This window comes from Eptatretus burgeri, chromosome 5 (assembly GCF_056783735.1).
Source record: "Eptatretus burgeri isolate ZD-2024b chromosome 5, Ebu_testis_v1, whole genome shotgun sequence".
In the NCBI taxonomy this organism is placed as follows: Eukaryota; Metazoa; Chordata; class Myxini; order Myxiniformes; family Myxinidae; genus Eptatretus; species Eptatretus burgeri.
The window spans coordinates 84,764,357-84,788,693 of record NC_140965.1 but is presented as its reverse complement, the minus strand read 5'-3'; the positions used below and the strand labels follow the sequence as shown (position 1 = coordinate 84,788,693).

Sequence of the window (24,337 nt, the reverse complement as noted above, 5' to 3'; positions counted from 1 at the left end):
GAGAACGGAAGAAGCTACCAATACCGTGATTCAGGAGGGCGATGGGTAGTGCTGATTAGATTTTGGTCAAAATCGGTCAAAGGTCAAGGTCACTGTGAGGTCAAACATTCGATTTTTGATGGTTTTGTACAGAGTCATCGTATAAACTTCTGGTTTGCGTCGCTACCTTCTCTCGAGACAGCTTTTATTAGACAAGGTCAGAGGTCAAGTTGACAATTTCGTAAGTACCAGTCTATGACTGCTTGTTTGTTTGTGTGCAGAATATCTCAAAAAGTTGTGAATGGATCCGGATGAAATTTTGTGGACAGGTTGGGTATGTGACAAGGACGAACTGATTCGATTTTGGTGAAGATCTGGATCTGGATCCAACCACTAAAATTTTTTAAGTAATTCTTCACCATTGAGAGATTGGGCGCAAAACGATGTATAGCACGATATCACAAAAAGTTCTGGACAGGTTGGGTGTATGACATGGACGAATTGATTCAATTTTAGTGAAGATCTGAATGAGGATCTGGATATGATAATTATTTGATTTTTCAAGTGATTCATAACCATTAAGAGGTAGGACCAAAAACGATGTAGTGCTGTTGTACAGCATGATATTTAAAAAATGTAATGGCCTGATTTGTTGTCGTGGATCAGGAATTGCGTGGCGTAAGTATCTGCTCCATCGAGTGCCCTTCTAGTTGATTACGTAACACACCTGTACAAAAACACTGCACAAAATATCCTTCACAAAACTACACAAGACAATTCCTGGCGAGGGTCTGCAATCCCTGATTGCTCTTTTTCTTGTTGTTATTGGATTACTCACTTTACATCCCCATGTGAAAAAAAGTAACATAAAGTATTAAATGTAATTTAATTTAAATTACTGTTGATACTGTATCTGTGAAGGGGCTGACAGGATGGCCAAGAGGTACACACACTTGCCTGACCCAGCTATAAACTGCCATCCCGGTGTTTCACAGGCAGGGTGAATCGTTAATGTGTGTTCTGTCCCACAGATGTACACTAAACGAGCTTCTGTCTGCCAGCATTCATTGGTGGATGTCAAAGATCCCATGGTGTCCTTCATGAAAGTGGGTGAAATATTGATGGCACCCTGAACAAGTTCCAAATTTCTGCCCTAACTTCTGCTGGGAAGGCAATGGCAAACCACCCAGTATAACCCTTGCCAAGAAACTGCTTCAGCAGCACCGACACTTTCACATAATTAGTAGATCACCCGTCCCATGGATGGGTGGTAGAGATGGTAGTGGTGGTCTGTTCTGTGGTCGGCACGTGACAGCACTGGACCAATCAAGTTCGGTGATGTACCTCGGGCTGCATAGCTAATACTCGGTGGTCTCTGCTTTACTTTTTGACCCCCCTAATGTTTGCTCATTAAGTATAGTAGAGTGATGCAGAGTCGCATGCTGTATACTAAGTACAATATAGCTGAGTTTCGTAGATCGTTGGCGCTTCGTCTAAGAGGAGATAACAAACACTTCACTCCATAATAGTATAGACCTGCAAATACCACCCGTTGCTTCACTGATGGGAACACTGAGATGGGGGGAGAGGAGGGTGATAGAGAGGGGTGGAGGGAGAGTGAGGAGATAGAGGGGGAGAGAGAAAGGCTGGAGGGGGAGAGAGAGGAGGGAGGGGGAAGGAGAGAGGAGGGAGGGGAAGGAGAGAGGAGGGAGGGAGAGTGAGGAAGGGGGGAGGAAGATGTGTGGTGGACCTTAAAATTTCGGTTCATACTGCCTCATCCAAATGATTCTGCAAAGAATAACAGTGAAGATGGAAACAAAATAATGACTGAAATCCATTTTGAACGTGTCCAGAGCTAAGCTGTCCGGAGACAAACACCGCTCAAACACATCCGGAGATAAACTCCCGTCAAGACAAACACCATCTTGACACGTCCGGAGACAAACTTCCATCCATACACGTCCAGGCAACCTCCCATCCGGACATGTCCAGCGACAAAATCCCATCCAGACACGTCTGGAGCCAAATCCCGCCCAGACATAACCACCATCCAGACACACATGGAGATACACGTTCGGAGACAAACACCACCCAGACATAAATACTGCCCGGACGCGTCCGGAACCAAGCTGTCTGGAGACAAACACTGCCCAGACACGTCCGGAGACAAACTCCTGGCAGAGCATAAACTCCGGCTGGACACATCTGGAGACAAACTCCCATCCGGACATAAACACCGCCTGTACACATCTGGAGACAAACTCCCATCTGGACATGTCTAGAGATAAATACCATGTGGACATGTCTGGAGACAAACCGCGCCCGGACATAACCACCATCCAGACACATATGGATATAACCACCATCCAGTCATAATGACCATTGAGAGAGAGAGAGAGATAGAGATAGAGATAGAGATAGAGATAGAGAGATATATCATTGGGAATATGTTATGCTTTGTGAACACAACACACACACACAACACACAACACACAACACACAACACACAACACACAACACACAACACACAACACACAACACACAACACACAACACACAACACACAACACACACACACACACACACACACACACACACACACACACACACACCCGATATTGGCAATTTTTTGGGGAATCAGCAGATTGGAGTCGGTGTGATTACCAACTCCATTATGGACTGTATACAACAAAAAAACATTCAGTCGTTTTCACCGAAAAACAATGTTGCATTTATATAGACGTTTCAGGGAGATGTTCACAAACATCAATGCTTATAAACAGCTGCATGTGACGGGTGGAAAAAAATTTGGCTCAGTAATTTAGAAAACACGTTAGTTTGGCAAACGGCTCAGAAATTGGGCAATATCAAATATATTTTGCTTTGAAACTGACAAAAAGAAATGTATAACCTTTGTGAAGCAAATCCAATGAGTAGGGCACTCGGTAGATTGCATAACTCCGCCATGTAATGCATGATCCATGAGATGGTATCGAGCCAAATACATTTTTGAACATGAAAAAGAGCAATCAGATTGCAAACCCTTGCCAGGACTTCTTTTGAGTGGTGTATTTTTTTTATAGGTTTTCAGGTAAATCCAATATGGCAGCCAAACCATGTGACCCATGACGTTATATGTGTGACTTGTTCCTCATGGATAAGAGATAATATGTGTAAAGTTTCACCTCGATCTTTTCAGCCATTTCAGAGAAGATTTTTGAAGGTTACCAAAAAATAATACAATATGGCTGCCAAATAACGTGACGAATGACGTCATCAAAAAATTTGTGGACCATTTTATCCCGTGATGACCCTCAATTTTTTATACCAATCAGATGTAGCGTTCAACATGTGAAATTATGACATCATAATGAAGGCAAGCACCTATAATGTCATAAAAATACCACACTCATTCCCCATGAGGAGTATTTGCTATGTGCCACTTGTGCACACATGGCTTGGGGAACACTTGTGTGAAGTTTCCCCTCGATTTGTCCAGCTATTCTGGGGAAGATTTTTTTATAGGTTTTAGGGTAAATCCAATATGGCTGCCAAACCATGTGACAAATGACATCACATGTGTAAACCTTTTGTTCCTCAAGGACAGGCGGTCATATCTGTAAAGTTTTGCTTCGATCTGTTCAGCCACTTCAGAGAAGATTTTTGAAGGTTTAAAAAAAAAAAATAAAAAACAATATGGCTGCCGAATCACGTGACCGACAATGTCATGAATTTTTTTCTGTGGACCATTTTATCCCTAGATGACCCTCAAAATTTTTCATACTGATCGGATGTGGCGCTCTACATATGCAATTATAACGTCATAATGAGGGCACCTATGATGTCATAAAAAAAAAAATCACTCTCCTTCCCCATGAGGAGTACTTGCTATGTGCCAAGTTTCAAATTTTTTTCTTGGTGCGGTATCAGAGATACAGAGGTTCAAAGTTTTTTCTCCTTTTTCAATATGGCTGCCACAACACGTGACCTGTGATGACATAATTATCATTGTAATATTCTACACGAGTAGTCGCACCAATTGTGAAAATTTTGTCTCATTCCAATAAGCGGTTGCAGATAAAAATACGATAGTTCTGTGTGGACAAACAGACTGACAGTCAGACAAGCAAACAAAGGGACACAAATGCAAGACCCTCTCTGAATCCTTTGGCGAGGGTAAATATCATGCTATACAGTACTATATCATTTTTGGCCCAATCTCACAATGGGGAAGAATCACTAAAAAAAATTTCTCGTCGTCGGATCCGGATTCGGATCTTCACCAAAATTGAATCAATTTGTCGTGGTCACACACCCAACCTTGTCCACCAAGTTTTATCCAAATTCGTCCACAACTTTTTGAGATATTGTGCTGAATATCAGTTTAGCCCTATCTCTCAATGGTGAAGAATCACTTAAAAAAATTATCACATCCGGATCCGGATCTGGATCTTCATCAAAATTGAATCAATTCTTCCTTGTTACACACTCAACACCTCCACCAAGTTTCATCCGAATCCATCACAACTTTTTGAGATATCATGATATATATCGTTTTTGGCCTGATCTCTCAATGGTGAACAATGACATAAAAAAAAAATTCTCATAGTCTCATCCGGATCCGGATCTTCACCAACATCTAATCACTTCGTCCTGTCACACACCAAACCTGTCCACAGAAATTTCATCCGGGTCCGTCCACAACCTTTTCAGATATCCTGTACACAGACAAACCAACAGACAGACAGACAGAAAGGGCTGAAAACATAACCTCCTTCACCTTCGGTGGCGGAGGTAATAACCAAATGCTTTAGAAACAGGCGCAAGGACAAAGAAAACCTGATAGAACCTCCATAAAATACAGTATGAAACTTTGCCACCACAGCACCCATAACAGGCATGGCATGTCCACACACCTGCAGAGAGTCCGTACAGATCCAAATCTACCCATATGTACCATGTCCGTATGAGCTCAATACATACCTCTACCTTGGAGTAACTGTCGACTGAACATCTCGATCGGGACATGAACTGCACTGCACAGCTTGGGAAGTGGCTTAAGCACTCAAGCAAGCACTCCAATGGAACGCCAGGTTTGGCAAGCGATTACCAATTGCCGACGATCCAACTATGCGTCTGGAAACGCCCATGCAATGTCTGAATTTGACAAATGAACACTTGTTTTCGGAGTCGGAACTGCTGATACTTTCAAATCTGGAGCTTACATTTTTGGAATAATCCTTAGTTTAAGAGATTCTCTCGGTTATTCATATGTGCAAATTAAATAAAGCCACGAATGCTGGAGTCTCCAGGTGTTTATAAGCATTGCAATATACCCAGTGATTCGTAGCTAGGATGAACAGGCATTCTATAATATGAGTAAGGAAAGTGAAAAAAAACTTTATCGTTAAGGCCTAAGTCACATTTGCTCTACGGTGAGGATACGGCGGCCGTATGCCCTCTGAATTGACAGAAACGTGCGGTGGCCGCAGAGTTTCTGTGCTGGCCTCAGGGTGGCCCTACGCCGTTTGGCTATCTTTTACAGGCCGTAGGGGTCGCCGTGGAATTATAACTTTTTCATTTCTACAGTCGCCGTAGCAATTCGACATGCTGAAACAAAAGAACTGGTAAAAATAAATAAATAAATAAATGAACCCACTGGTTACCGTCTGTCTGGCCACACGTTCGCCTTAGGCCCCCCCTCCCCCTGTGGTCGCCTTGCGGGCACCTTGAGGCTACCTTGCGTCTGCCGTGAAAATTATATGGCCACCGCAGGGCCCCCTTAATGTCACCGTGCGACATCAAATCAAAGACCGTACGGCAACCCCACGTTTTCGGTCTCCACAATTTATAAATACGCCGTGCGGCTCCCCGAAAAATAAAAACATATGTGACTGCTACATTGTGTGACCATGGAAATACTGCGGCCGCCGTATAATTGCTCGTGGCTGTATATTTTGGAGACCCCCACGGCCGCCATGGCAAATGTGACTTAGGCCTCAGCAATCGTTGTGGCCTGTTCCAAATCAAAGCATGGTTGAGCAGGCCAAAAAAAACATGGCTGCTTCAGACAACAGCAAGGTTACCCAAGAAACACCTTAAGACCCCAGACAGTGAGGTGGTCGAAGATCGCCTGATGAAGGATATAATTAAATAAGGGCGTTAATCATCTTCAAAAGGGATGTTTTAATTAACCCAAACATCCAATTTTCACTCTTGGACTTCCTTGGAGTTTTCTTAGTATGCATGCAAAGTTTTAGACTGCTAGGTTTTATGGTTTTGGAGTTATGGAGGAGAGACACACACACACACACACACACACACACACACACACACACACACACACACACACACACACACACACACACACACACATACATACACACACACACTTCCTTTTATTAGTGAAGAAGAAGATATGGTACATCAGAATCAGAATCTGTGGAGGCCACCAATGCATTATTTTTGTGAGTCCCGATTGGCTGTGAAAGGTGACACGTGTACACGTGACTGGATTTACCTTTGGAGTGGGACACAATATCTCCAAAACATCTTGATTGCGATTTTGTTAGCAAAGACCATTATATAATTTGAAGAACACCTATTGGGTGGGATGACACATATAACCCAAAAAGGAGCGTTCAAATGTTCTCCAAGAGAGATATTCATAATACTGAAAGAAATTCCAACCTTTTGACCTTTTAAAATAAATAAAGGATATTTTTCTTCAAAATCAAATGTTGTAAATAATATTGTTACGGGCTTGTCGGCGGGTCACGAGTGGCCTCTCTCGGACCCGCTTCCTGACCTTTGACCCTGAAGCTGACAATCCGCAGTCAACTCTGAGGCATGAAGGGTTGCCAAGCAACGATGGATGCTGTCTGAGATGATTAACTTAGCATCCGAGATGGTTCTTGCATCCAATTCCTACATCACCTCCCCAGTAGGTTAACCTCCCCCAGATCGGGAACCATGCTCTTGGCGCCCCAGTCCTATTTATCAATTAAGTATGGCCAAGTGGAACCATGAGTGGGACGTCAGTTAGTCTATAACCATTGCGAATCAGCGGGGCAAAACCCCATCCACTATTTACACACTAACCAAAGGAGAATTTACACACTAACGAGTGTCTAACCAATGGAGAATGAGACAATCGAGCAGGATGGAAACGAAAGGTCTTGTTAAACAAAAGCACGTATTTACAGCAATGCAGTGTCACACGAGAAATAATCTTATCCCCAGCACCCAAGCTCCTTAGACAATCCTGATCACGAATCTACGGACATAGGCACCTCAATCATTCTGGAAAGCAAGACACAATTAAAGTTCATAGAGAGACTAGTAGGGTTACCCAGCGTTGCCAGAGTGGGGGTGGGGGGGAGTACTAAGAAGTGGGAGAAGCAGGAGAGCCGGCAGGGCTGAGAATGGGGGCAGGAGAACCGATGGGGTGAGGGGGGCACTGCGTAGGGGGCAAGAAAGCCATAACACCAGTGGGTAATGGGGTCTTAGGGAACACCAGTGGGGAAAGGGGTCTTAAGGGAACACCAGTGGGTAAAGGGGTCTTAAGGAAACACCAGTGAGGAAAGGGGTCTTGAGGGTCTTTGAGGTCTTCTGGCTCTTAGGGGTCTTCAAAAGATTTAAGTCTTCAAGGTTGTTCAGGGTCTTGGGGGTCTTCAAGAGTCTTGGGGATCTTTACCGTCATTGGAGTATTCACGGTTTAAAAGTGTCTTAATTGTGTTCGGGAAATTCAATGGTCTTCAGGGTCTTAAGGGGTCTTATCTCCCAAGCATGTAGAAAGTCTTCTCTCAAGCATGTAAAAAAAAAGGTCTTATGGTTCTTCGGGGTCTTTAAAGGCCGAGGTTGTGGATGAAAATACACTTAGGACAACTCCCGGGTCAGAGTTGGTCTGCGTGTCAAATTTGTTGGTTTTCAGCCCAGCTGTCTTTGCAAAAAGCACAAACAGACAGACAGACAGACAGACAGACAGACAGACAGACAGACAGACAGACAGACAGACAGACAGACAGACAGAGACAGACATCTGATGAAGCTTATTTATTAGATTAGAATGCCACGGTGTGGTCGAAGGATGTATTAAGCTGCTTTATACGCCTTAACATGGCGTGCACTTAATACATGGGAATTCTAATGGATTTTTTATAGTATAGTCGAGTCGTTAAGGGTCTACAGGACCTACAAAGTCTTTGGGGTCTTTTGGGACTTCTGTGTTCTCAGGGACTTTTGGGTCCTCGGGAACTTTTGGGTCCTCAGGAGCCTTTGAGTCCTCGAGAACTTTTTGGGACTTTAGGGTCTTCAGTAACTTTTGGGACTTTTTGGTCATCGGGAACTTTTGGGTCCTTGGGAACTTTTTTGGACTTTTGGGCCCTTGGTGAATTTTGGAACTTTATGGGTCCTCAGGAACTTTTAGGACTTTTGGAACTTTTTGGGTCCTCAGGAACTTTTGGGACTTTCGGGTCCTCAGGGACTTTTGGGAACTTTAGGGTCTTCAGTAACTTTTGGAACTTTTGCGTCCTCGTGAACTTTTGGGACTTTTGGGTCCTTGGGAACTTTTGTGTCCTCGGGAACTTTTTGGGTCCTCAAGAACTTTTGGGAGTTTTGGGTCCTCGGGAATTTTTTGGGTCCTTGGGAACTTTTGGGGCCTCAGGGACTTTTGGGACTTTGGGGTTCTCAGGGACTTTTTGGGATTTTTGGGTCTTCAAAGTTCAAAGGGTTCTCAGCAGTCTAAAGCGTCAAAAGGTAAATTCCAATTGTGCGTAATTCATGAATAGACGTACGGAATTAAGACAAAAAGTATCACGCACGCACGCACACACACCTCATCCATTTATAGTAGATACATCTTCAAGGGACGGGCATGGCGTGGCGATTGCGAATAGGAACGTATTGTACATACACCTGCAGCAGATATCTTTGGCTTACCGCAGCACGAAAACGGTGAACGTATTATTTATTTAGTTAGGTTACAATTGTGCGTGGAGTCAGGCCAGCGGTGCATTGGGCCAATGGGTGGAAGACATTGCTCGACTCATTAGATGTGCTGGCTTTTGGCCGTGTTATATGTCACGAGATATCTGTTAACCAATGAGATTGCATATAAATGAAAAAGCCAGAAAAGTGATCTGCAACTGGTTCGATCACTTGCTCCAGAACCTGTCTGCACCGTGGCTCGTGCTCACTCAGCTTGTTTTCGGAGGACTCTTTCAGCAATCTCTGCTATCTGGACGTATGTGACATCGACCTCTGAGCTACCCGGACTTATAAAGCCCCTGAATGAGGCGTGGTCTGGGGACTGGGCAGCTCCTCGTGCAGCTTCCTGATTGGTGCGCCGATGTTGCCAGGTGGTTCTCATTGGCTGTTCAATGCAGGCGCTGCAGAGGACTGAATGGTCCCCAAGCGCTTCGTTGAAAGTGCCATGAAGGACCGGGTAGTACTCAAGTGCAATGATGGGTCCGATTGGTACTCAAACGCTATGAATCATGCGCCGTTTAACGCGAGTTTTGGAGGAGTAATGTTGGTTTTGTAAATCATGTTTGTGTGTATGGATGTTCTGGAAAGAGGTGCGGGGAGGGAGCGAGATAAAATAAGAGTTACAAAGAGGATGGGGTGGTTTGAACCTGCTACACAAACACAACACATTTCCCAGTCCATTGTTATGAGGAGAGAGATAATAATTGAACGAAACAGAATACTATGGATATATCTAAACTCTAGGTAAGGGTGCCTTTATGTGTTGAATGTAACTCCCCAGGGTCTTCCAAAATCGCAACAATATTTAGAAAAATACAAAACCATGTTGGCGTTTTTTGGACAACTGCGAACGTACCATTTTGAATGAATGCCCTGTGTACCTGAACTTGACCAATGTGAGCCACCTCCTTCACAGAATGAGAATTTTTTTTTTTTAATTTAGAAATTCGACAAAAAAATCAAAGTAGAAAACACAATAAACTAAAATCATGTGGGTATTCCCGAATGATAAAATTAACATGTCAAAAAAAAAAAAACTTCATGATTCACAAATGAACAATGTTCTCTTGCCCAGCGGGAACCCAATATCACCTGTATGAAGAAGAGCTTGGGTTTTTCCTTGAGAGAAGGGTGACAATCTTCATAAAATTCCGAAATCAGTTCCTGAATGTCAATTTCTCCATCAGTGGCAAAAATATTTCCATTGTCTCCATGGCTCATTAAAACGCACACAAAGCACGTCCTCTTACTGTGGTCTTGTTTCGAATCTGAAATGAACATGATAAAAATGTCACATGAACACAATTCTCATTACAAACAAGATGGGAACGACTTGGGAAGATTAGCAATTGTTAGTTTTGTAGAAATGATTCGATTATCTTGTGATGGATTCAAATGAGCACAAAGATAGACAGTCAGCAGTTAATGCAATGTAAACTAAAATTGGTATTAATTGATTGCCTTGCTATAATGTACACAGCAAGGGAAGAATTCAAATCAATTAGATCATTTTTTTTTGTGTGCAGCGTGTGGCTGCTGGTTTGCATCATTGCGAAGAGCGCAGCTGTAACGCTGATGCAGTGTCCCCTGCTGGTAAAGGCAGGGATTTGGAATTTGGCCATGGGGCCAGCAAATACTCGCCCACTCTTCGCGGACACCGTGGGGTCTTTAACATCCACCGACTAATGCCGGCAGACAGGATTCCCGTTTAACGTCCATCTGAGGGACTGGAGCATTCCCATGCACTGCCCCAAAATATAGAGCACCCCCTGCGCAACCTGAGGTCCCGAGCGCGCCCTTGCACTCAGTGGCGTACCTAAGGTATGGCACATGTCCTGGACACCACTTGAAGGCGGGGGGGGGGGGGCACTAAGCAGTTTCTATTAAAGTCAGACAAGCCATTCTCGGATAGTGATAAAAGAATTTTCTTCAAATGTATGATCTGTCTGATTATCATGAGTCAGAAGCACTAGGATGGCCAGATTGTTCAACCACTTCACCAGAAGTGACGCAAGGCAGCTGTATAGCCGCAATGCCGCATGTTGAGTTACGATTTTCTGACTTTGCTCGGATTTTGGAACAAAGTACTCATTCGCATTGACCGTATTCAAAAGAGGCTGCAGGATCTGCGCATGAACTTCCACGATGCTGCCCTGGATTTGAAAGCCCTCCGAGATCATTTTGATGATGAAAGAGAAGTGTTGGTCAGTGAGTCACTCGAAGAAGGACTCGGTCTCTGTCAAGAATGGAATATTGAAGTTGAAAGACGTCAAAGATGAAAGAAACGAATGGCTGATGAGAACTCAAGAGACGCTGGGTAAACAGCCAAGGAGAAAATGGAAAGAGTCATGAGGGGAACACTCAACCATCTTCACAGACAAATGGACGAAAGGTTCGCTCGTTTGCACGAGACTGACACCAAGTTCGGGTTCCTTCTCGATGTCGAGAGACTGTGTTACGGCACCAACGGTAACGACCTAAAGAAGTGTGAAAATCTGGGCGAATTGTGCAGCTCTGATGTTGTTGGACAGCAGCTAAATGAAGAAATTTTGGATTGCAGAATGTTGCTATCAAGTCGGGTCAACATGAGAATATCAAAACCTGAAGAGTTTCTCAAATTTATTGTTCAGTATGGAGATGAGAACGTCTTCCCCGATCTTCGCATTGCTATTCAGATAATACTAACATCGCAGTTTCCATCGCCAGCTGTGAGAGATCATTCAGCAAGTTAAAACTAATACTTTCGTATTTGAGAGCCTCCATGGGTCAAGGCACACTCTGTGATGTTGCTCTACTGAGTGTAGAAAGAGAAGAAACTGAAAAAATCTGACTTTGAGCACATCATAGGCCAATTTGCATCAGTGAAAGCAAGGAAGGTGCAGTTGTAATTTTCATGTAGTGTCATAATTTGTTAATTAAAAGATTAACGAGCTTTGGTTGTATTTTTGAGCTGATATTAGGGTAAAGTTATCTAAAAGATAGGTGTCAGATGTTTGGACAGGGGCACAATTTCAGTGCTTGCCATAGGCACCATTTTCCCTCGATATGCACCTGCTTGCACTTCCCAAGCTCCATAGTACCTCCCTGTGATGCCCGATATCTGGCGCAACCGTGTGTACTGCCCAAGCTCTTGCAAGGCCCAAACCCCTGCACAGTCAAAGCTCCTGCACAGTCGAAGCTCCTGTGCACCCTTGCACTGCCTGAAGTCCTGATGAATCACCCTGCTTGTGAAATACAGGGCATGGCAGCTTGCAGCTGATTCAAGAATCAAACTCAGGCTAAACAGCGAAGAGAAGATTGTGTGTACTTCTAGGCCATCCTTCCAGCCCCGTGAGAAAATAAATTGCAAGAGAAAGTTTTTCTTTTCAATCGAATGGAACAGGAAAGACGAAATTTAGAAAGAAAAAAGAAGAAATAAAACATGCATGTGCAGGCAATCCTTCACATCCACCTCCTGTGAGTTCCAAGACATCCACCGACAACATCAAGGATGGTGGTCTGGAAGGCACGCCACAACTATTCAGGATGCCCCAAAGCACCCAGACCCCCCAAATCTCCACTCAACCTGTTCGGAAAATCCTCACCTACCCTCACATCCTTGAGCTTGCCAACATCCAGCCAAGGCTGGGATGGCACCATTCTCCTGGATTTAAGCTGCAACTTCAGAGTTACTACAACAAGCGTTTGGTCAGTGTTGAGGAAATGAGCACTCCGGTAGAACCTGTGCAGTTCTGGATCATCCTCCAGTGACCATCAATAATGAGCACATGGTCAATCTCCTTTGCCACACCACAAGCGTTGGAAGACCAAGTCCAGCGATGAGCCTGTGGGTGCTGAAACCATGAACCAGCCACCCTAAGTCCATGACTTCTTGCAAAGTCAAGGAACTTGGTGCTATTCCAGTTCACAGTTTCAGACCCATGGGGACCAACACACGTCTCATAACCATCCATATCAGTTCCAGTCGATACATTTAAATCCCCCAAGACTAGAAGAGTATCTCGTCTAGGGCACTGATCAACCACAGACTCGAGCGTGGCGTAGAATGCATCCTTCACGGTGAGATCACTCGCCTCAGTCGGAGCATAAACAGAGACCAGGGAAATTACACCCAAGGAGTGACGAATCCTTAGTCTCATAATACGCTCGTTGACTGGTATTACGTCAATTATCATTGGAGTCAGCTTATTGGACACAACTACAGCAACTCCTTGGGAATGGTAACCATCAGAGCGACCAGACCAATAGTGGTTGTAACTACCCACCATTATCTCACTGCAATTCAGTCTCTGAAACTCAGAGAGTGCTGCAATACCGATGTCCAAACGCTTGAGCTCAGATAATAACAGGCACAGGTGATCATCCTCTCTTAGGGATAGGACATTCCAGGCACCCACTCGAAGGGACCGCCTCAGGTTAGCCCAAGGAGATCGCCGTCTGGTGGGTGACACCTCAGCACAACGCCAACACACACTACCGCAATCTGTCCCGGGAATGTTACCCCGTGGTTTCCCTCCTATCATCAAAGATTGGGGGTCTCGAAGGCTTTACCCCAATCCTGATATCTGGTGAGATGCCCTGCGAAGGGCAGCTGCGGAGTGGGTTTTCAGATTTATTTTTGCTTTTCGTAGGTTTGGCGTGATGAAGTGTTTTACAGTGGCCAAAGTGCAAATCCTGCCGCCAACCTCCTAATAACAAGTAACCCAACTCCAGGAGGACAACCGCAGACACAGTTGGGCACTAGATATGGATGGCCGTTGGCTCACAAGTTTCTCCTCCACCCCTTCACACGTCACCCCTCTTTCACAGGATACTCAAATGGCTCAATCATCCCAGCAAGCTGGTACTCCTTTTTTCAACGTCAGAAGGATAACAGGCTGAGTTACCCCACCTGGTATTCATTCAACAGCCAAGCAGGATTTGAACTCAGGACCCGAGGATCCCATGCCCACCACCATCACCATCAGCATCACCATTAAGCCAACACCAGGCATACAGTAGAAGTATTGAAAAGTAAATAAATATAGTATTAACAAATGCATTATATGAGTGGAAGTTCATATCTGTCTGGGCGTTGGGGGCTGCATTTGCTTTTCTAGCCTGGGTTTGAATCCAGACCAAGCTATAAACTGTCATCCTGGTGGTTTGCAGAGTGGATGATTCATTAATGTGTGTGCCGTCCCTCCGATGGACATTATACAGGGTGTCTCATCATCAGCATTAGTTGGTGGACACATTAAAGATCCCATGGTGTCCTTCGCGAAGAGTCCACAAGTTATTGTCGGCATGCTGGGCAAATTAAAAATACCTGCCCTGACCTTGTCGAACACCACACCTGACCATCCAGTTCGTGAAAGACCTGAGCCACACTTCTCCTGGCCAACCCTGCAAGAATGTGAGACTTTAAACAGCATAATGTGATCTTTCACCAGCCATGACTCTTCAATTATTGAAAGATGAGGATGTGAAGACAAGCCGACGAGTGGTTTCGCTGGAGTGTTTTATTTTTTTAATTATGGGAGAAGCTTAGGCCCCTCAACAGACCACGGAGCAGTGACTTCTCCCACTTGCGACCACCCCATCCTCACCCCACTCCCCTCACCAGCTCTGATACCACCCACCATCAGTACCAATCAATGAAATGCAATCACAGTCCCACTGGCTTCCCTACAATCAGTAATGTTTACAATAATAGCCGCGAGTCCTATCTAGTTGTAGGCCACTGATGTAGCAAGGCAAATTTGTCTTGCTGAATAAATCATGCAACTAAAGCTCACAACAGCTGAATACAGATAATAAATCACAGAAATTATGAATAATCACGACTCACTTGTGGAAGCTTAGACCACGTTATTTTGCCCCGGTTCTGGAGTTTGTGCAGGTAATCGCATAACTTTCTGCCCCACTGCCGCAACGTGACTACCTGGAAGGTGCCGTTATCAAAAATACTCCAACATGGCCACGACAAATTCTGTGCTAAACACCAGCATGCCCATTATAATATATATATATATATATATATATATATATATATATATATATATATATATATATATATATATATATATACATACATTTCCATGGCTCCCACCCCCTGGTCTGCTTCCTGAGTTCTGAAGTGGCCCACTGTGCTGCCTGTGCTCTGGTACAGCCCCCTGCAAGACATTTGTTTGCTTTACAAAAAAACTTACAATCACTTACTTTCTTTTAAAACTTTCTTCATTTCTTCACAAGTCTGATTCCTCTTTATGACCACATGAAATCCGAGTTTCATAAAACACTCCTTCAATTTGCTGTTGTCCTCCTCAGCACCATTCCTTGCTATACAAACATCACAAACAGTAAACAGAGTGCAGTGTTGTTACAAAGAGAGAACCAAAGAGAAGAAAGCCACAGAATGCTTCGTCTTTATGAAACAGATATAATCAATAATTTTTCGAAAGCAAGAGAAACAGATAATCAACAATTTTCTGCCATGCTGAGGGTTTGTGGTGCCTTGGGACAACGGTCAAAACGAGTACCCAAATTGGCGTTGCAGTGAGAGAGGGATGGAGCCAGGGGAGAGAGGCAGCGGTTCTGGGACTGCGCTACAAGCCAACATATTTCCTGCATTCCAAGTGATTTTGGTGGCCTCTAGCGAGACGAGGACACACAAAAATCAACAATTTCTGGCCGTCCAAAACTGCAGTTGATTGCCCAGCAGCCTAGAATCTGGAGTCCCAAAGAGCCTCGGGTGGGATAGCGTATGGGAGTGGGCAGCAAGTCCTCATCACATCCAACTGGGGGGGTCTGGGGAGCACTTTAAGTGCGACTTGTCCATCCATTTCCCCAAGAGACATAGGAAAACCACAACGGCACTCCGAAGAGCGAATACCTCAGTGAAGCTGAACAGTTCACATTTTGTAGACCACTGACAGGCCGAATCTACATCCAAACCTTAACCAAAAATTAATTGGCTTGTTGTTTTCACCTACCCACTCATCCACCAAATTTTGTCATAATCTATTGAAATATCATGCTCTAAATCATTTTTGGCCCTATTTCTCAAATGTGAAGATTTACTTAAATATTAAAAAATTCTGATAACTGGAACCGGATCTGGTTCTTCAGCAAAACTGAAACAGTTTGTTCTGGTCACACACCCAAACAGTCCACCAAGTTTCATCCCAATCCATGCATAACCTTTTGAGACATCATGCTACGTATTGTTTTTGGCCTGAGCTCTCAATGGTGAAGAATCACATAAAAAAATTAATTCTCGTAGTCACATCCGTATATGTGGGATGTGGACTCAGCAGCGCTCCTTGGTCCAACTTTGTAGAAGTTATAAAAACTCAGCATCGACATGGGGAAAATGATTGATTCAAAGAATGGTGAAAGAGTCGTACATGAAGATATGGATTTTTAAGTGGTGCAAACCACTTCAATATACCGTCTGTCCTTCCATCCGTCTGTCAAAAATGAAGCTCTCTTACCCACCGTGTTTCATTCATTTTTAGTTTGTTGTTGTTCAGTTTTTCTTGTGAAGGTGTTTAGTTTTTTATGTTATTGTTTAGTTTGGGATTTATTGTTTAGCCTATTGGGGAAGTAACCGTCAGTATACCACGGGGCTACTTTTTAAGCGATGCAGCAGTTTCACTGCACAGCTTCCTTCCGACATGGGTGGGATTATTTTTTTCGGGATGTTTGACAAAATAACAAATAGTAAAAAACGAGGTGGGTTCAAAAAAGGTTCAGAAAAGCAGGCATAACTGGTATTTTATTTTTATTTGGCCTTAAATTATATACTGTATTTGAAAACTGTAGAACACAAATCACCTTCTTAGCATTTTCACCAACATTCCATTTAGCTGTACTTGGAAAAAATATTACCCCATTTTACATCATCTTGACCAATCAAATTTGCTGCTCCCTCTCTCAGGGTTGGGAATATTGATTTTCAGAAAAAATGGTAGCTGGTAAGATTTTTATATATATTGTACTCGGAAACACAAAAAGCAAGAGTTTAAAAGTCCCTTCCCACAACCTTTTTTTCTCATGGCTGTGAGCGTTAAGGTGTTCCATGAACTCTCCAGTTCTTGATTAGTTTTAGCCTGGAAAAACTATGTGCATGTCTCTTGCAACTTGCCATTGAAATATATACACATTCTCAGTTGGACAATATACACAACGCAATGTAGAGGTTGGGTAAGGTTTCAGTGTATGTCCACTTCACGATCCAATGAAGCAAAACACCCCCAGTTTGTAACGCAATTCCCTGTGATGTTTATGAATGTCTTTAAGTGGTATATTCAAAAAAAAATTTTCTTCAAACATTTTTGGGGTTAGCCTATTATTTGGCACCACTGTGCATTGTGCTCGAGACAGTGGCCCGTCTACTCCCTCCTCACTATGCCAATGGATTAAGTACACATACTGTCTGTGAACTGAAAGAATTTTGACCTGCTCCCCCTCCCTTTATAATTCCTTTCTCCCACTTTCCTCCATCATTTTCCAACTTAATTTCCCAACTTTCCAATTTCCTTAATATCCCTCTTCTTCCTGACCATTCCCACTTTTCTTTCTTTCAATACATGACCCCCTCTCCATTTCCCTGTGAAAGAACAAGAACAAGAACAAGAACAAGAACAAGAAGAACAAGAACAAGAACAAGAACAAGAATCATCATTACCTTTCAGACAAAGTTTGAATTCCATGTTGTTGATTATCAAACAGAGTGAGAGTCCTTCATTTTCCATGACGGAGACAGTGCTCTGATCGATGCTGCAGAATGAAAAATCTTAGATATGAGTGACATAAGAACTCTCAACAAGAAAACAAGAAGAATAAGAAGATATACCTTGCGTTTTATGAAGAAAACGTTTTATATATAAATATATTTTTTATATACAAGCGTTTTATATATAATATATACCTATAAACGAAGAAAAACAAGTGCATATACCTTGTGTTTTTATTAATTTCCCTCTCAAGCTTCGCACGTGCACGCACGCACGCACGCACGCACGCACGCACGCACGCACGCACGCACACACACACACACACACACACACACACCTTAATTTTATTTTAAACGAGCAGGTGTACCCAGCGTTGCCCGTTTTTGTTTTTTGTTGGGGCCTAAATCACTTCCCTTTACCCACAAAGGAATGGGGTTGGGGATCATTTTATATTACCTTTCATGTAGCTACAAAGACTGAGGCAGTATCGAGAGATATTAAAATGACCCGTCATGGTCGCTTGTCCAAATCACAATCCCATGAGATTTGCGAAAAAAACCTGTGGAATTGCAACTGTCAATTGTGTCCATGAACATAAGACCCGAAACCAAGAGATCACAAAATCAACTTCACACATAGAGAAATGGACTGTATCCTACAGGGTGGTAACAAAATCCTGTTCCCGCCCCCCCCCCCAAACATCAACTGTATATATATATATATATATATATATATATATATATATATATATATATATATATATATATATATATATATATATATATATATATATACACATACATAAATGTGTTAATGTTAATATTTTATTTTGTATGACGCTAAAGGTTTTGTGTATTACATAGTTTACATTGATACCTCTTGTGTGTTCATTATACAGGATTAATTCTTCAGATTCTGGGGAAGGGGTAACAGGACTTTGTAAAAAACCCTGTTGATTATTGGCTTAGAGCAGTGGTTCCCAACCTTTTTCTGATCGAGTACCACTTGGAGGTCCCATACCATTGCCGCGTACCACCTGGTTCCAGAAAAACTCAATTCGATAAGATATCAATTTATTCACAAGCAGAACACACAAATGAACTAACTGTCAACAGAGAACAAAATTTAATGCAAGGGCTGCATCTGTTTCTTCTCCACCAGCTGGTCGATGCGGGGCATAACTTTGCTCACAGCACATTGGAAATCATGCCTGGGCGCAGCAAGACGGTTCTGGCTCTTTGACTTGATGGTCATCATGGCTGAGAACCCCTGCTGACACTCGCACGTAGAGGGGAAAATCAGTAGCTGGGGAACAGCTTGACAGGCTAGTGTCGGGTACGAGGAGGCCATGGTCACCCAGAAGTTCATAGGAGAGCATTCCTTGTGCTTCGTCTTTGCTGTCTCGTCAGCCTGGAGATCTATGAGCTCCTCTTGTTCCTCGGTCCCGACAGGCAGATTGCTTGATTCAACGAAAAACGGATTGGTGATGTAGGCACAACATGTAATGTCTGGGAAGTAATGCATCAACTGTCTTGAGCAGTGAGAGGTGACGGCCGATTTCTTGGGAAATCTTTTTTTTTTGCAATTTTTTTTTCTTTTTAAGGTTGAGCCCGAAAGTGCTCGCGAACTACCTGGAAGGCCCTCGCGTACCACTAATGGTACGCGTACCACAGGTTGGGAACCACTGGCTTAGAGGCATTGCAAAAGTGTCATTTTAGAAGTGGAATCAGATATTATTCATCAAATGGATGCTCGTGAATGTTTGTTTCCGGGTTAACTTTGTCCCCGATCTATAATTATGATGCGTTCAGAAAGAAGAAGAGTATGAACCACCAATGTTGACCGCTTCCAGAAGAGGTTTATTTGTTTTTAAATGTCTGGTTATTGTTTTGTATTTATTTATACAAATGTGTACTTGAATATAACTGTCATTAATCAAAAAGGCTTTGGCACGATAGAGCAATAAGGCCAAAAAAAAAAAAATGTTGCATTGGCGTAACCCGCCCGACCCTAAAAATTCCGCCGACCCTACGTTTTTTTTTTGTTTTTTTGCTATCGAAAAATTTTGCCGACCCTATTTTATTGCTATTTTTGTTGTTTTGCTATCGTTTTCAAGTATCTTGTTGATTGCGATCGCGATCGCAAAAACCCGGAAGTGTTTCGGACAGAACCCGCCGACAAAAAGGGTGGTACTCAAGCCGGGGGAGATTTTGGGAGGGATTTATTAGGAAAAAAAATAAAATAAAATAAAAAAAAGATCCCGACCGACCTACCCTATTTTTCAGTGACCCGTTATGCCAATGCAACATTTTTTTTTTTTTGGCCTAATAAAAAAAATCCCCCCCCAGAAAACATCATACTTTTTTTTTTTCAACATTTTCGATTTTTTTTTCTCCTAAAACACTCCCTGCCACTCACTTATGAACCTCTGAAAGTTTGACGAAGATCCGTTCAGTCATCTCTGAGAAAAGTAGTGACACACACACACGCTTCTCATAGTATAGTTATTATAACAAAATGGGGAAGTTCGTGGTTTTTCAGGGAAATAAAATTAAATCAACAAGAACGAATAACTTTCTCGTATTTTATAAATGGAAAAAAAAACTTTTTATCTCATCTTTGTTTCATGTTTTAGTTTCATGTAATGTTTTGAGAAGATTTCTTCTCTCACAAACGAACGGTGCTCTCATGATCACGATCGTTGTTAATATTTTAATATTAACTTGAAAACTTGTACGGGTTTCAATATGCCATGGATGTCCTCCACAAAATCGATCTGGTTGTATTACACCTTTAACACTACATACATTCAAGGCTGAACTGTGATCAAGGTGCACTCGAGAGGGCTTTGTGACAGTGCAAACGGAACCAGACAAATAGGATTCCCAGAGTCATAAATGGTAATATAGCTAAATGCTAATGCACAAAGGCAATTCGAAAATTGAACGGACGTACACGTACCTGAACAAATTGGCCGGAGTGACGTACCTGAACAAACTGTCTGAACACAGCCGACTTGAATCTTCCACAGCCAAAGGTTGGACGCAACTGAATAGGTGTCACACCTTAATTTCAGGGCAGAATCTTCTGGGTAAAAACAGGTCATATCATGCTGTAACCTCCTTCCCTGGTTGCATACGAAAAAACAACAACAAGAACCACAACATCCTTCCCTTATTTCCTGATCGTTTTGCACTCTTTCTTTACTTTTGTAGTAAGCATTTATTGAGTCCCAGCAGTAGCCAAAGGAAAGCAAGACTGCAAGTTACCTTCGAGGTGGCATTACTTGCCATTCAGTTGTCACCGAGTTACGTGTGGGCTCCTACTTAAACGATGCAGACAACGATGAATTAGATTGCTGTGTTTAATACACTTACAGTTGCTTGTTCAACACATTCCGTGTTATTCTAGTTACGGTCACAATCCAATGCAACAGCTTAACCAGCACAACCTAGTATATAACCACAAATTTACCAAGCTAATACAGTGGCAACAACAGGTTAATCATCTATAGAGGACAGTGGTATCACCCGGATGGCACATCAGGCTGTAAACCATCCATTGTGATATGCATAGAATAGCCAGTTTCTACAATTAAATGGTCACAATGTAACATCATCTGTTACATGAAGTCATTACTTACTCCAATGATGTTTGGGACATTGTTTATAAGTACGTGTAACATCAAATAATCGACGAATTATATCACCCATCTCAGAAACCCCGAATCACAAATCTGTTATACAAAACATGCATTTTGTTGTGATATGACGACTGTAACACACACACACACACACACACACACACACACACACACACACACACACACACACACACACACACACACACACACACACCAACCAAGATTTGTTATTTACCTTTGCAAGGAGGAATGATGTCTGAACAATGGCAATCAACACAAACACAACAAACTGGATCCCTGGTGTGTACGAGCACTACCAGTCACGACGGCGATCACCTGACAAATTCCGAGAAAGCAATATTACACATGACTGTCATTATTATATAATAAACATTGTGTCCATTACTTCAAATGAGATATTAGCACTGCCTTGTTCACATATATTAAACAGAGCCATAACGCTTTACTATGAGGCAATACACACGAAATGCAACACATACAGAACTTGGTGACATCAGTCAGCCTCTGGTATAATTCCTAACACTCGTCTCTTACGGTTTGGCACGAAATGGAAACAGACTGATTTCATTATTCTGAGTCACAAAACCTTCCATCACCGAGATCACATGGCTTCGATGGTATTTTGCAAACTGTTAGAAGCTTTTGACAATTCACTGAAGAGTAAGTAAATTACAAACTCACATTTAATTCATAAAGCATATTTAGATGAAGCCTAAGAGACTCACCGACAAGCATCTGGAGGTCGATGGTCTTACCAGGACCGGCAATCCCCTTAAAGTCGAGGCCAAAAGCTTATCTACGAATGATCCGAGACCACAAGGAAACCCGAGAGAACTCACCATCCATGTGGTCGCATCAGTCGGCAAAGTCGAAACGCAGGAGACCACGTGTACACTCCTAACTCGATGCAAATCTCGACGATGAGCACTCACACAAGATGTCTGTCTCCCTTCTTCTCCAAAACCGTGCACTGCAAGTCCAGACACATGCTCAACTACACCATGAATGCCATGAATGATTACATCCAGCCCAAGGGGAAAACAACCCCTCCACATACCAGCAACGACAAAAACAATACGAGTCACATGCCCTCAAAATTGACCAGCACAATTCCTCACCTGGCCAAAACCAGCTATAAACTGGCACCATGGTATTTGAAAGGTATGGTGGTAAATAAATGTGTGCGACGTTTCTCAGAAAGACGTATGTCATCGTTGGTCCGACGTTAATGATTCTGCGATGTCTGGAGGTGGAGAGTAATGTTATGAACAAATGCTAAATCTCTGCCCAAATCACCTTCAGCTGAACATCAGGCCTGGCCAACTGACCAAACTGCCACCTTGGATGGCCCCATACAGGGACGTGGGAATAGTTGGGGCCAATCGATAAGGAGGAGTACCAGTATGTTTATGTATAATCACAACCATGCATGTGTATATGTGTGTGTGTGTGTGTGTGTCACGCATAATTTTTTTTTAACCATTTGAGCCTTTGCCATCAAATCTTCAACAAAGTTCTATTATGAGAATACAGAGAAGACTGATTAATAATAACTCTCTCAATCCGACACCTTGATTTTGCACTGTTTTTACTATACAATGCGGCCACTATGTCTTGTCACCCATTGTAAAAATTGACATTGCCTTTTATCATACGAGCTGACACTGAGAGGTTCTAAAAGTTATACCAGATACATTTGCAGCACGCTTTCTTTAATACACTTTTTACAACACATGACACAAGCCTTGTGTCCAGTGGATCCGTTTGTGCTCCATTATTATTGTCATCACAGAGAATAATTTTGCGCCATGTTCTGTGGGACATTTCCCCTGTTTCTGGACTTTCGTGAACGCACACACGAACAACAATCCGTTGTTAAATGGTGTGGTTGCTTGTATCACCCATGGTTACGTTCACTCAATCTGAAAAAGGGAAAAAGGAAATGAATTAACACTGTACATAAAGGCAGTCATATTTTACTCGGGGTGAGAAAGACATTGTGGCCACGCTGTAATATTTTTCTGTACCTCTACTACTTGGAAAGCATAACCTGAGCCGTCTCCTAAGTAATAATCAGGTTGCACTCCTGCATTTGGATGACAGTTTGTAGTTTGGTTGGAATTCGATCAAACCCCTTGACAACTTAGAGGTGAGTGTGCATACCTCTAATCTCAGCCATCCTGTCAGCAACCCCCACCCCCCCCCCACCCCACCACTCCAAAAAAAATCTGTGCCATACTCTTCAGAGCATTGGTGCTGCCGAAACAGTTTATTGACAAGGGTTATACTGGGTGGTTTGCCATTGCCTTCATAACATTGTTTGACCATGCTCTGTTCTTTTAAATGTTGAGTGTCAAGCAAGGAAGTAGAAAGTACCATATAATTCCATTACCATTGAAAGTACCATTAAAAAAACTAATGTATTTTAAAGTCTTTGGGACAACTTTGAGAGGGTTTGAACCACTGACCTTCCTGACTCAGAGCACACTCTACCCATAATACCACCAAGTCTGATCAATAAAAATCAAACAAACAAGAAGACGTCGTGCAGAGCACAATACTTGCAAAATCCATAAAACAAATTTGACCTCAAAAATAATTGGTGGTTGAAGTCAGTGACCTGAAATATAAATCCTTTCCAAATTTCAAGTCAATCGGATGAAACTTGAGGATTTTAGAAATCTCTCCGAAGTTGTTGACCTTTGGCCTATGTTAACATTTTGGTCCATGTTGACCTGAAAAATATTCGGTTGGTTGAATTCATTGACCTGAGATGAAAATCCGGTTCAAATTGCTAGTCAATTGGATGAAAATTGAGGATTTTAGAAACTTGACAAAGTTGTTGACCTTTGGCCCATCATGACGTTTTGACCTCAAAAATAAAAAGGATTCTGGCAGATCACAAACTCTGGCACCATTTGGTGAAATTATGTGAATATCGGTATAAAGTTGTGAACTGTCGGTGATTACTTCTCCCAACTGCAGTT

At 42.7% G+C, this 24,337-nt stretch overlaps 1 protein-coding gene across 13 annotated transcripts in view; it reads right to left on the bottom strand.

Annotated features, from left to right (window-relative positions):
• Positions 1-24,337, bottom strand: part of LOC147026873 (caspase-7-like) — a 120,091-nt gene that overhangs the window by 57,813 nt on the left and 37,941 nt on the right. For 2 of the 13 annotated variants that reach the window (XM_085882740.1, XM_085882741.1), the window contains 7 exons: positions 22,190-22,320; positions 21,565-21,665; positions 20,675-20,813; positions 20,105-20,147; positions 17,638-17,729; positions 15,168-15,287; positions 10,059-10,234 (listed from right to left, as the gene is read on the bottom strand). In XM_085882740.1, the coding sequence (XP_085738866.1) occupies positions 10,059-10,234; positions 15,168-15,287; positions 17,638-17,729; positions 20,105-20,147; positions 20,675-20,792 (549 nt within the window). In that variant the 5' untranslated portion in view covers positions 20,793-20,813; positions 21,565-21,665; positions 22,190-22,320. Of the gene's footprint in view, positions 1-10,058; positions 10,235-15,167; positions 15,288-17,637; positions 17,730-18,142; positions 18,246-20,104; positions 20,148-20,647; positions 20,814-21,564; positions 21,666-22,075; positions 22,093-22,189; positions 22,321-24,337 lie in introns of those variants that run through there. The other 11 variants (XM_085882742.1, XM_085882743.1, XM_085882751.1 and 8 more) reach the window with 11 other exon arrangements.